Source organism: Mugil cephalus, chromosome 12 (genome assembly GCF_022458985.1).
Source record: "Mugil cephalus isolate CIBA_MC_2020 chromosome 12, CIBA_Mcephalus_1.1, whole genome shotgun sequence".
Lineage (NCBI taxonomy): Eukaryota > Metazoa > Chordata > Actinopteri > Mugiliformes > Mugilidae > Mugil > Mugil cephalus.
In genome coordinates, this window is record NC_061781.1 from 9,136,076 (window position 1) to 9,148,523 (window position 12,448).

At 41.9% G+C, this 12,448-nt stretch overlaps 1 protein-coding gene across 3 annotated transcripts in view; it reads right to left on the reverse strand.

Moving 5' to 3' along the window:
- The window catches only part of thsd7ba (thrombospondin, type I, domain containing 7Ba), a 164,407-nt gene that overhangs the window by 123,398 nt on the left and 28,561 nt on the right, over window positions 1-12,448 (reverse strand). For all 3 annotated transcript variants that reach the window (XM_047601770.1, XM_047601769.1, XM_047601771.1), the window contains exons 2-3: window positions 11,995-12,316; window positions 8,125-8,301 (exon numbers count right to left, since the gene is read on the reverse strand). In XM_047601770.1, coding sequence (XP_047457726.1) covers window positions 8,125-8,284 — 160 coding nt within the window. In that variant the 5' untranslated portion in view covers window positions 8,285-8,301; window positions 11,995-12,316. The remainder of the gene's footprint in view (window positions 1-8,124; window positions 8,302-11,994; window positions 12,317-12,448) is intronic.

Sequence of the window (12,448 nt, forward strand, 5' to 3'; positions counted from 1 at the left end):
AATGAAACTGTATTTGTGAATATTTGCTCAATCGTCTTGCCAAGCTCGATAGTAATCGATAGCACCGGGATAGAAGGCTGTTTGCAAAGGGCAAAGAGAAAACAGATGAAGTGCAGGTGGATGAAAGCGTTCCTATTGGAGGTTTTGTCTATCACACTCCGAAACAACGTGTTATATAACTTGGCTTGCCGCCGTACCAAGAGAGAGTAAAGATATTAAACACACTTCCGCTGTTTTGCTGCATGAGGGTCTGATGCACAAAATTATTCATAAACTCAGACCAGTGCCTTTATAAAAAATTATGTTCTTTGCCCTCGAGTCAGAGAGAGCCTCACTTAATGAGATGTTTCTGTGTGGCTGCAGTTAAAAAAGAGACGTCGCGTTGAGGATTATCTGCAGTTGCCAGTGAAGGAGACGGGCGCAACCTTTTTTTTTTTTTTCGAACACCACTTTTCCGCTCCCTAACTTTAAATTCTTCCGGACGTGTTCGTTAATTCTTCTGTTTCATCGGAATGAGCAAAAAGCTGCAGACGTTTTCGGAGCGCGCGGAGCAGTGCGGCAGTCTTTTGCCCCTGTGCGAATCCACGCTTATTGACTTCAAAAGCTCTCCATTTGCGGCAAGAGAAATCCCACTTCGACAGGCGTCTGCGGCTGTTGTCAAAGTGCTGACAACGCCGGAGCCCCGGAGGACAAATCACCTGGCAGTAGTCTTCTGATGATTGCATTAAAATAAGTGGCTTCTGAGACTGTATTTTCTCAAAAGGCATAAAGCTTTCTGCAAAACCTGACATCTCCAACCCATTTCGTAACTTGATTTTGGAAAACAAACGCAGTCGGACTTGATGAATAATGCAAACCACAGCAAACATGCAGCGTATAGTCATTCCAGCTGGATCTGAGAAATTAATGTATGCCGCAGGTGGTTTCCAGAGGGACTGTGTTCAGTCTGTATATCACAACACTTTATCACTTGAGGCCTGTAAGAGAACGAATATTCCAAAAGCAATGTGACATTTGTCCTTTTAGATGATTTGTGGATCACTGAGGGAAATAAACAGAAAGCTATGAATATTAATTCAGTCATTAGATAGTTAATTTGTAAGAATTTAGTGGCTGAAACTGCTCGAGGAGACATAAACCTTAGCTACTAATTGCATTAGCACAAAATCCTGTACACACAGCAGCAACGTGGTAGAAAAAAATGACAGATGATTATACTTACATTATATGATTATACATTATTATAGAGTGAAATTATATGGAGTGAAATTAGTCCAATTTATCAACAACAATAATGACAATGAAATGCACACGGATCGCCTCTCACTGAATCAAAGGGTTCGACTGACACATATTCTGGATTAAACCGTCGAAATATGTGGCTCTACAGGGGGGTTGAATTCAGCGAGAGTGGCTGCGCGAAAGACAAGAAAGATCTGTGTTGAACGATGCCTGGGTTTAGTGGAGTCAGCTAATCTTTCCCTCCTGCCGTTAACTATTTAAATTTAAAAGCGCAACCTAAACTTTCTAGATGTAAATTGCAGAAACTTGTGTCGTACGTGACGTCTCCTGGATCAAAATTATGCTGAGAGTTTACCTGACGCCGTAAAGTCATTTCCAAAGGAAGGGGTCGGTACTCGGGTGGTTTGAGGTTAAAAACAGCACTTTATTTTGTCCTCTGAATAAATGGACAAATTTAATAACTTAATACAAGAGAAGGACTTGTTGACAGGCGATCAAATTCACAACATGAGTCATTACACAAGATGTGTGCTGTGTATAACGCTTAGTTTTGACCTTAATGGACATTGTGACAGTGTTATTGATTTACTTGACACGGACAGATCGGGAACTTGACTACCTACAACAACATACAGCAACATAACTTTGAGTTTGGGGGATGGATAATAACCATCAACAGCTTTGATGCTACATAGAATTAAATGGCATGACATTTCATTACATTATTGTCGATTCTGGTGCAGCTGATCTTCAGTCAATAATAACGTGATATTTATGGACTAATGGGCGGCCTCCCGTTACGATTTTATAATAAAAAAGTGCTTTGAAGTGGCAAGTTTGGTTTAGTTTCCGCCGATTGGCTTTAGCTTCCAATAGTCATCTATGCTATCCGTCGTTTTTGTAAGCTTGCGGCTTCTGGCTGTAATTAGTAAAATGTTTGTTAATATCCAATGTGCAGCTTCAGCTTTGAGAGTATTTTTTTTATTTTTATAAAGAATCGAAACATTTTTGCACAATGAAAAATGGTTGCTTGGTGTGGACAGAAGGCCAAATCATTCAGGGAAGAATGCATTTGTGGGCACCAGTCCTATTCTATCCTCACATGACAAATGTTACAGAGAAAGCACCACGGTGCAGCAAGAAAAAGAAATCGGCCGTGGTCATATCCAGTCGTATCTTTGGCATTCAATGATGAAACACATAGATAAACAGGTCTTAATAATGTTCAAGGCTGAAATGAAGGTTCTTTCTAACAAACGCTTCTCTGTGACCAGCCTGTCCAGACCAGAAAAATCCATTTTTGAAGGTCGTTAAAACGACCCTCCCTCCTGCAGCAGGAATAAAGTGCAGGAATAATCTAGCGCAGGACTCGTCTCCATGGCACCTGGGAACATGCTGAGAAGCTACCTGTACTTAACCAAGTAGTGTATCTGCATACGTCTACCAAAGCTGAAAAATAAATAGTTAAGAAAGCGTAATCGAGGGGTCAGTTCCGTGAAAAACAAATGGTCGAACAACAACAACACACAATCCAAAGTCTCCTGTGGTCCTCCATCCATCTCCTCTCTACGCACAACCTCGCCTGCCATCAGCTTCGTCATCAGTCATGTTGTTTCCGCAAACTATCATACACTGCATGTTGTCTTGAAAGTCGCCGGCGCTCAGCCTATCCTGTCTTTTATGAATGAGGACGTGTTGTTTGTAGCAGTTCGGATTCACACTCGCAGCAGCAGAGGCTTTTTCACCTTCGCGTTTGATCTGTCTGAATCCACTTTATGTGAGTAATCAGATTACAGCGGGGGACGTGAACGGAGTCCGTGATTTCCTCCGATAACTTGTTTTCTTTTGAACGTGTCATTTGTCATTTACAAGCTCACCATTTCTCTGAAGGCTCTTTACGCCGACAGCACCGGCCACACAAGACCTCGGTATGTAGACGAACGCTATTCCCAGTTCCTTTGTTCAAACTCAAATGGCCACATCTACGCGGCCTGCACCTGTGACGTGAATTGAGTGCTCGACTTCGCTGCAGCGACTCGTCTGTACACGCCTCAATGCCTTTTACACCGCGACTCGACAGTTCAAAAGTTGTAAATTGGCTGTAAAACTAATAACTAGCACGGTGGGGTGTTTACCTTCGCTGCGAGAGAAAATGAGTGGGAGTGCGATTCGATGCCGTCCAATCGCGGCGGCTTATCCGCTCATGCTAATTGTCCTGAAATGCATTCACCTAATGTAATTTTTTTCCTCCTTCTTATTTGTCACCATAAATCATAAAAGCCCTCCCTAAATTATTCAGCGTGATTTTTGAGAGTAAAAGTGAAATCCTGCCTGGCTTGATCCTCGCTCACTGTCTCCTTTGAGCTTATTTCTTCAGAAACAACAGGAGCCCACTGCAGCAGCAACGTCTGATTTCATCTTTGATGGTGCAACAGTGGACTGAAATTGCAAATAAATACAGTCGGACCCTGAAATGAAATGTAAATGCTGCCTGATTGTATGAAAGCGCATGCGAATTTATTTTGCCCTTACATCCAAACCATCGTCATACTGTGCACCATTGTGCTGGCTTTGGATTCTTTGAATTAAATTGTATCAACCAATATTTTCTCATTAACTGCCTGTGAATACATACATTTTGATGTCTTTTTTTTTTTTTCATTTATATTTGAAGCTTTTATTTTTAGACCCCTTCATAACTTAATAATCTTGACCGACTTCAAAGGATCTGCTGAATGAATATACATCTGAGACTTCACTAAACTTAGTCAATTAAGTTTTTTAAAGAAACATGACCAGCATGCTAAAAGACGCCCCAGCATACGTTGTTAGCGTGCGGAAACCCACCAGAGACGCTTAATGTTTATTGTTTTGAAGAAATCGGACAGGACGTAAACATAGCTGTTAATTTTTCTGCATAATGACGAAAACAATACTAAGCATGATAAAGATCCATATTTTATTTATTTATGATCTTATATCCCTAAATTAAAATGAAATGCACTGGGAGCAGCCGTCTGTGGAACAAGAGGACTCCGGCAGGTGCCACTTTAAATTCTTCGTGTAAAAAGAAACGTTGTGTCATAGAGAGGGGCTGAGTTATTACACTGCTCGCACTTTCCGTTCATGTAAAACCGTCAGATTTGCATTCTCAAAAGTAGTAAGACTACTGCGAACAAATGACTCAACCCACGCTCGGTTAAGTCACAATTTCAAGGTAGCAGGGAAATTTACGTTTTTAAGTTGAAGCAATTTAAAATGATTTACAGTAGAAGGCTGAGACCTGGGGCTCCAGCCTCATAAGATCCCTGAATAATCCAGCAGGAGCTGAGAGTCCTCTCATTAAGGGAAACCTTTATTGATTTCTCAATCTTTTGAAAATCATTGCCCGTCAGCTGAATCTTACGGCTGAAAGTTCCCACGTAATTAAGATGAACTTATGATGGCTTAATTACTTAATTCTCCAGAGGACTGCAGGCAGTGACACAGAAAATATTTCCATAGCCAAAAAAAAAAGAAGAAGAAACGTGAGGTGTAATGATGAAACACAAACAAATACAAATGCATGTTGTTGTTCTTTTTGTCTTTTTTTTGCACACAGTCTCAAGTGTATTGTTAAAATTATGTTGGAACATCACAGAAACCTCCTTAGAGATGAAACAACTAACTTCCCTGAACTAGTTGGATTCCCCAGTCGAAGACAGAAAATAAAAACTTACAGTAGATAAAGACTTTTTTTAATTTTTTTAGGAAAAGAACCTTTGATGTGCAATACATCCCATCTGGGATGAGTTCTCATATGCCTTTTCTCGTTTCTTAAATTCAGGCGAAAAAAAAAATTATATATAAATAATTTGACTGAGGTGAATGCCAAGATTTTAAAGATGTGCCACAGAGGAATTATGTTCATCGCAAAAATGACAAAGAAAAACCTGGGAGAGACGATCTTACTCTCTTTAGTAGACTAAAACTGACACGGGATGAGGTTTCGTGTTTAACGTTAAACTCTAGATATCCACATTCTGAAGGAAACAGGAAAGGCAAACAGTATGCACAACACAACAAAAAAAAAAACCTTACTCTAGGGATAAGCAATCTACTGTACACTAATGAGCCCGTTTTAATATTATCAAGTTAAAGAAACCACGCACGTAGCAAATTAGACCATGCTGTCCCATTTAAACTAGTGGTGAGAAACGCTCGTCCTGTTTAAGGAATCCTTCCCATACGTGATAGCTTCTAACGGTTGGGTTTTAGAAAAGCAAAAACTGCAATAGTGGTTATCTACTGTAACCCTGTCATGATACGCTCTAACGTATTTCTTCTCAGTCAGTCAATTAATGGCACACGTGTAACCAACTGCTGGAAAGGACTAGTCTGGGAGTTTGAGAGGAAATGTCTTTGAACAGACACTTTTAAGAGTTAAATAATAGTCCCATTACGCGCAGTGTTTCAGTGCTCGGTTCTGTTCTTCGAGACACTGATGAAGGTCAAGCTTAAATGGCTACAGCTTCCTACTGGAGCCTGAGACTCACAGCTTAGCTGCAGCTCGGGGAAGTGGCTCACACAAAAGACTTTCCCCACAATGCCGCTGGCCTAGATAGACACACCAAACGCACAATAGGGTGGCTGTGCTAATTTAGAACAGATCTTCCCTGCGTTGACTATTTCAAAATTAAAAGCGTTGCTTATCGGCCTAATTAAGTATTCAAATACATCATGTCTGCGGCGGATACGGGGAAGTTGAATCGGTATATGCCAAAGTGAGCTCAGACTTGGGATATAAAGCTTGGAGCCGAGGCACAGACAATTAATCATGAGGCTCAGCTGAATGTCTCCCCATTTAAATGAAACTACGTCCTCCAAATACAACATGATTATTTAACCACCTGAACTGTATCTCAACAACGGAACATGTTGTGTTGTTTGAATTTGCTTCAAAGCATTGTGATATCAATTGTTACAGCCTCCCAGATTCACTCCAGTCAAACAGACCTAGGGGAATATATTCAGAGGTGAGGCATGTTACATTTGAGACTTTCTTTCTTGTCTCCAAATTGATTTTCATTTCCAGCGAAGAAACAACTTATAAGCCATCTTAGCTCGGCAAGGATGTCAAATCCTCACACTTGGTGTCCCGGGTTACATCCCTTTTGAACATAAGCTCTTTCAAGTGAAATTAATCAATCTCTTTATCACTTGGGCAGTGTCATTACCCAACCACAGAGTGAGAAATGAAAGTGCTAATCGCACAGCAAGTGGGACTTTTGTGTGGGGAGGCCAAGTTTTCTCCTCAAGCTGCTTTGTAAATGCATTTTCAAATGGATTTGTCAAGCGAGTAAGGGATGAATTGTGAGCTAACCTGAAAAAATCCCTTTATAAGAGAGCATGGGAGCATGAGCTTTTAACAGAGAAGGGATCCACTTGCAAATGATAAATGTTTACAAAAATAAACCAAGATGGGTGGATATAAAGGTATACATTGATGAGCCTTAGCGTTATGACCAGCCAGTGGGTCAAAGCCTCTCCAACATATTTTATTTGCAGTGATGAGTACCGATCAAACCTTTTTTAAGGAAAGAAAAGCAGTGAACTGGCTTGACTTGGTTAGATTCACTGACGCGAAATGTTGCTGTTCATATAGCGACGTGTAAGCCCACACAGTGCGTCACAGTTTGTTTTCGTATGTAGCCACAGACCAGCAAGGCTGCCAATGATGACACCTGTCCACGATTAAAAGCGCCAACAACTGCAAAGTGGGCATCGGTATTGGACACCGGAGCAATGGAGCCATCCATACGATGCTCTTTTACATCGTATGGATGGCCAGGTGAATGTGCATCCCTTCACTGGTGAACATATTCAGTTCAGTTTTATTTATATGGCTTTATATACAGTTCACGACACCAAGGAATGAAACCACTAGAGCAAATCCCTTTTAACAACAAGAAACCTTGAGCAAAACCTGAAGCTCAAATGAGCTCAATTCAATGACAAAGTGTGTCCAAACCTTTGACTGGTATGTAGTGTACATCTGTCATAGACATATACAATACACCTGGCTAAACCGTACTTTAGAATCTAAACTTGATAATTTTCCTTCCTCGCTGTTGGTGTGGAGGGTGCGCTTGGTTTGCAAAAATGATTCATGTAGTGGTACATATCAAATTAACATAAACAACCAAGTAAAGACTCAGGTCTCCCAGAGGACCATTACATGGCAATGAGATCATCCCTGTTACTCACTTCACAGATTGGTGGTTTTAATATTATGGCTGATCAGTGTACACTACCAGTCAAAAGTTTGGACACAACTTCCCATTCAACTCAGTGAGAAAGTGTGCTCCAACTTTTGACTGGTAGTGTATGTAACGTGGAAAAAAACAAAACAAAACCATAAAACCACTAAATGCGTACTGTACTTTTAGTCTCAACATGATACCAGAACGTGATTATTCATCATTATAACAGCAAGCAGCGAATATACGTTGTCTAACAACCTACCCTGACTGTCACGTTGGGACTGTGAATGAATAGTCAGTCAGACAAAGGTGTTGTTATTCTAACTACCCAGGCGTGCAGGCCTGCTGGCTTTATGATGTCCAACAGCAGCCTCTCGGTCTTCTTTAATGACAAGTAGTAATGACTGTCTGACTCAGGAGTGGATATAGTGTCTCTATACATGAGTGTGCATGGTCACACGTGAATCATCTCCATGTTTTTAACCCTTAAAACGGTTTATAAAACAATAAAAGACTTTATGTTTTTGTGAAATCCGTAAGACAAGAAAATACACATATACTAGTGCAACTTAAGCACTCCTGATAAATATAGAGCAGCGAAATGCAACAGATCTGTAATGTGATTAGTTAAACATTTTACCTGCTTTCCACGAGAAGTGATGGTCTTTAGGAAACACGATGTCTGAACGGACCGGAATGGAAACGAGAGACAGGAGGAGGAAGAGGCTGAGGTAGTTCCCAGCTTGCCGTGTCCAGGCAATGACCCCAAAGTCATCTTTTAGAGTCATAGTCCAGCCCATTGCTTCCTCACTTACTCCTGAGGGAAGAAAATGAGATTCATTAGTAAGTACCTCATAAATACGGCCGGAGAGGCTAGCAGGAGGGATCGCCTGGAGCTCTTAAAAATGTATAGGCCCACTAAAACCTCTAACCCAGGAACATAGGCAATGTCATCTTCCAAAGAGCGTCGCACGTGTTCATACATGGATAGTATGCTGGTTGGATCATTATTATTATTATTATTATCGTCATTAGTAGCAGTAGTATTTCTATTGTTTTTTTTTTTCTCAATTCAGCATTAAAACATGATACCGTTGAGGGGTCTCGACCTGCATGGACGAAAAATAATTAGTCAGGGAGGCTCGAGTATCTCAGCCTCCCAAGGAAGAAGTGGAGGCAAGTATTGAAGTAAGGGAGACCATAAGCTTGGAGTAATACGGGGTATTAGTAGCTTTTTATTGCAGCTCATTTATTCCTATCTGCTGCTACAGTGATTCATGTCCTATGAGTGTTAGGGATTAGTCCGGGATTCACTGGCCCTCTAATTGTGTTGCACCAACAGCAAAATTAATGAATATGGAATTGAATCTGCAACACCTGATGCTTTGAGAGACTGATGATATGATGTTCGCGACCACGGTGATTCATTTTCCTAAAACATATTTCGCCGCAGTGTAGCTCTTGCGTGCCGAGGGATTTGTTATTATTGACTTATCACCCCACAGAGCGCACCCTGCAGTCATGGCAGTCGGCACAAAACGCCTTGATGCACGGTAAAGCTAAATGTGACACGACATTATGCATCAAGCATCAAGCCCTGATGCATATTCATAAGTGACGCCATTCTGAAACTGATGTGAAAGTTTTCGTTTTAAATAAATGAGGTAACAGAACAATCACCGAGCCTGTGGATCATTCAAGGACGTATTGCGTTATATTGCAATTTCGCAACGTGGGTGTGATGACGTACTATGTTACTCCTAATGTTCACTCTATAAACATATATTTTTTAGTTGTTTTTTTTTTAACTGCTGCCGTTATAGATATAGTTATACACCGCCAAACTGAGTTCACTTTTATTAAGAAGTAGTCATAATAAATGCAGCCACATTGAGCTTCAGGCAACAGGCTTCACACCTGCAACTTCTACAGAGAGGTAACCAACTCCCTCCAGTATCCAGTACCCTGTTCACAGACTCGTTTCCGTGTTCAGCATGAAATCAGATCACAACTGTTTGCAGAATGAAGGAAAAAGGATAATTATTTTCGGACTTCTTATTTGCTGCCCTCAGAGATCTATAACCTGGAGCATTAATCCACATTTGATGTAACCACCCGTCACTACGGATGTGGAGAAATCATCCAGGACTTGAATCTTTGCTGTAAGATGAGCACTTTAAAGTTCATACGTGGATGTACTTTATGATACTGTCTGATTTTTTTTTTTTTTTCCCTACTAAATGTGATCACGGACTGCATCGTGACAATAAGGCGGCCTGTTTTTAATTTAATGGCAGATCAGCACAACACAGTTGGTAATTAAGAGTCACAGAGATTATCTAATGGTAGATTAACTGCTGAGAGGGGGCAGGCGTTTGAGATATAAGATTATTTACACATGGCGCGTTCGTGAATGGGCTGCAACTATTTTTGCTCGGTTTCGTTCGGGGGAAATTAGATTTTGATATGAGCCGCGTTTTAGCGGGGCCAAAAAAAAAATGTTTATTGAAAATGAAATGTGAGGCTGGAGATGGCTTTTTGCCCAGTAGTGGGCTGCCGGATGCACGGATTTTGATGAACTGTCCAATTTTCCTTCGGCTTTGATGTGTTATTTTACAGCCAAGGGTGTTTTGTGTGCGAAGTGCTTTTAAACACAAACTCAGGATTTGGCATTTCAACACACACCCTCTTGTTTGTGTCCTCAATACCAATCTACCGCATGGGGTTCTCCCAACCAAACAGTCGCGGTGAGTTGATTGAACTGTTCTTTCTCTTTGTTTTAAATAACTCCTCCACGTTGAACAGGATAGCGCGCTAGCCCTGCCTTTGTCTCACATGTGACGGCCAAAAAGTGTTTTCTATTTGGATGAGCGAGCAAACTACTCTGGCACTTACGCAGCCATATGCCAATTAGACACCTCTGGTTGCTGATTACTAGCCATCCTCTCGGGCTGCACTGCTCTGGAAGCCATACCTGACTGCACCTAGATTACATCCTCCCGCTAGCCAAACTAATTTGACTATTCATGGGAGAAGCGGCGCTCTCCACGGGCTGACAGAACATGTCACAACTGATTGGAAAACATGGTCTTGCAAAGAAACAAGTAATGCAAACAAGCATGACCCCCCGGGGCTAGCCAGAGCATTGTTTTTTTTTTTTCAAAGTACCCGAAGACAGACATTGGAGATTATCCTTTTGTGAGATGCATTTGCCAGATTAAGCAGCAGGTGCGCTCACGCGGCTCAGATAAGGGGTCATAATGTCTGAACCACTCGGTACGGAGCGAACGCTGGCTATCCCGAAAATCTTAAAATGAAAAGATCTTGAGCAGCTAAGTATCTGGGTCATAGGAGCCATGCCAGGCTCTCAGCGGCCACAGAAAACCTGGCAGACAGCGGCGCGGCTCAGATGCTGGTGTGCATCCTATTAGATACTCCATGATCTGATGGAATGCAATCTGCTTCTCTGTCTCCTGTGGTCCTTGTTTGAGGCCCACTCACTGGTTTCAGAGTAAGAACCCTGCAGCTATCATAAGGGAACAGATGAGCTACACTCTACAGCCTTCCCTTTCACAGGTGGTCACAATAATTAATGTTTGATTAGATGTTTCCAAATGAATGGCAAAAGCTAATTTGGTATGCCGAGGCTCTGAACAATCACCATGCCATCCTCCAGCCTCTCTTTAAATAAGCCAAACACCCTGTTCTGTCTGGAGTGGAGACAAAGGCATTTGATCCCAGTCTGCTTACGGGAGATGGCACCCTCTTCCCTGGATTTTCCACACAATAATGTACCAATGAGCTCATTCTCTCCTCGCGTTCCCAGCCTAAATTCGTGCCTACCTCGACGTGCTCGCCTTTGTGCGCCGCATCCGGGCACATTCAGGTTTACGCCGCCGCGAGTATTTTATCCACGTTGTGCCGCGTGTAATTGTTTTTGACTGTGTTTGGCAATGTAAACACTGAAATCCATCCTGATCCAAACAAGCTGATGTTTTCACTGGCACAGAGAGAGCACGGCAGCACGGCAAGAATAATAAATGCAAAGCATAATGCAGTTTTTTTGTTTTGTTTTGTTTTTTTTATCCTTAGAGCTCGAGCTTTTCTAGCAGTTGAATTCATCTGTCTGTGTACAGACAGGTATTAAATGATACTGTCCACCTCCATTTTATTTCTGAATTCTGCTGACATCAAGAGCAGTATTCTACAGCTTCATAATTTCCCAGGGCTGAACAAACGGACACAGCTCAAACATGTACAATGGGTTTGTCATTTTCCTTAAGGGTTTTTCTCATCAGACTTTTCATCATGACTTTGAAAGAAGTAAACACTAATGATAGATACGTCGCAGAAAACAACAGTCCCCAGAAAGACTGCGAATACATTATGTTCAATGCCAACAATCAAATCTGTCAATTATGGATGTCGGGTTCTTAGAAGATCACCCCAAACTGGGCAATGTCTGGCTGTTATTATTACATTTGCACCAGAAGTGACTGCAAAACTGTACCTGAGCGAGATGACTGCCAGTCATCCCTTTGGGTGGTCCGTTTGGTTCGGTGGCAGCTGCTGTCCACAAGTCAGTCCACAGAAGACGAGAACAGGACAGGAGAGGACTCCAAAGACGTTAAGTCTGACAGGGACGGTAAATCACCTGTGCCGGGCCTTCCGACTGAAGCATCCTGCGGTGGCTTAATCCCGTGAGAATCAATGTGCGGGGGGGCTGGGACTGTGTCACACCTCCAGCAGCACTGAGTGGTATTAACTCCCTCGCGCTGGCTCTGTCAAGCACCCACCCACTGATGTTCCTACTGGGGTTGGCACAAGTCAGCCTACATAGGGTTTGAGGAAGACAAAAATGGAGAAAAGGGGGGGAATAAAAAAAACAGAAGCACTGATATAAACATAAGACTTCTGCAAAGTTAAATCTGACACCTCATGCAATGCTGAGATTTTTTTTTTTT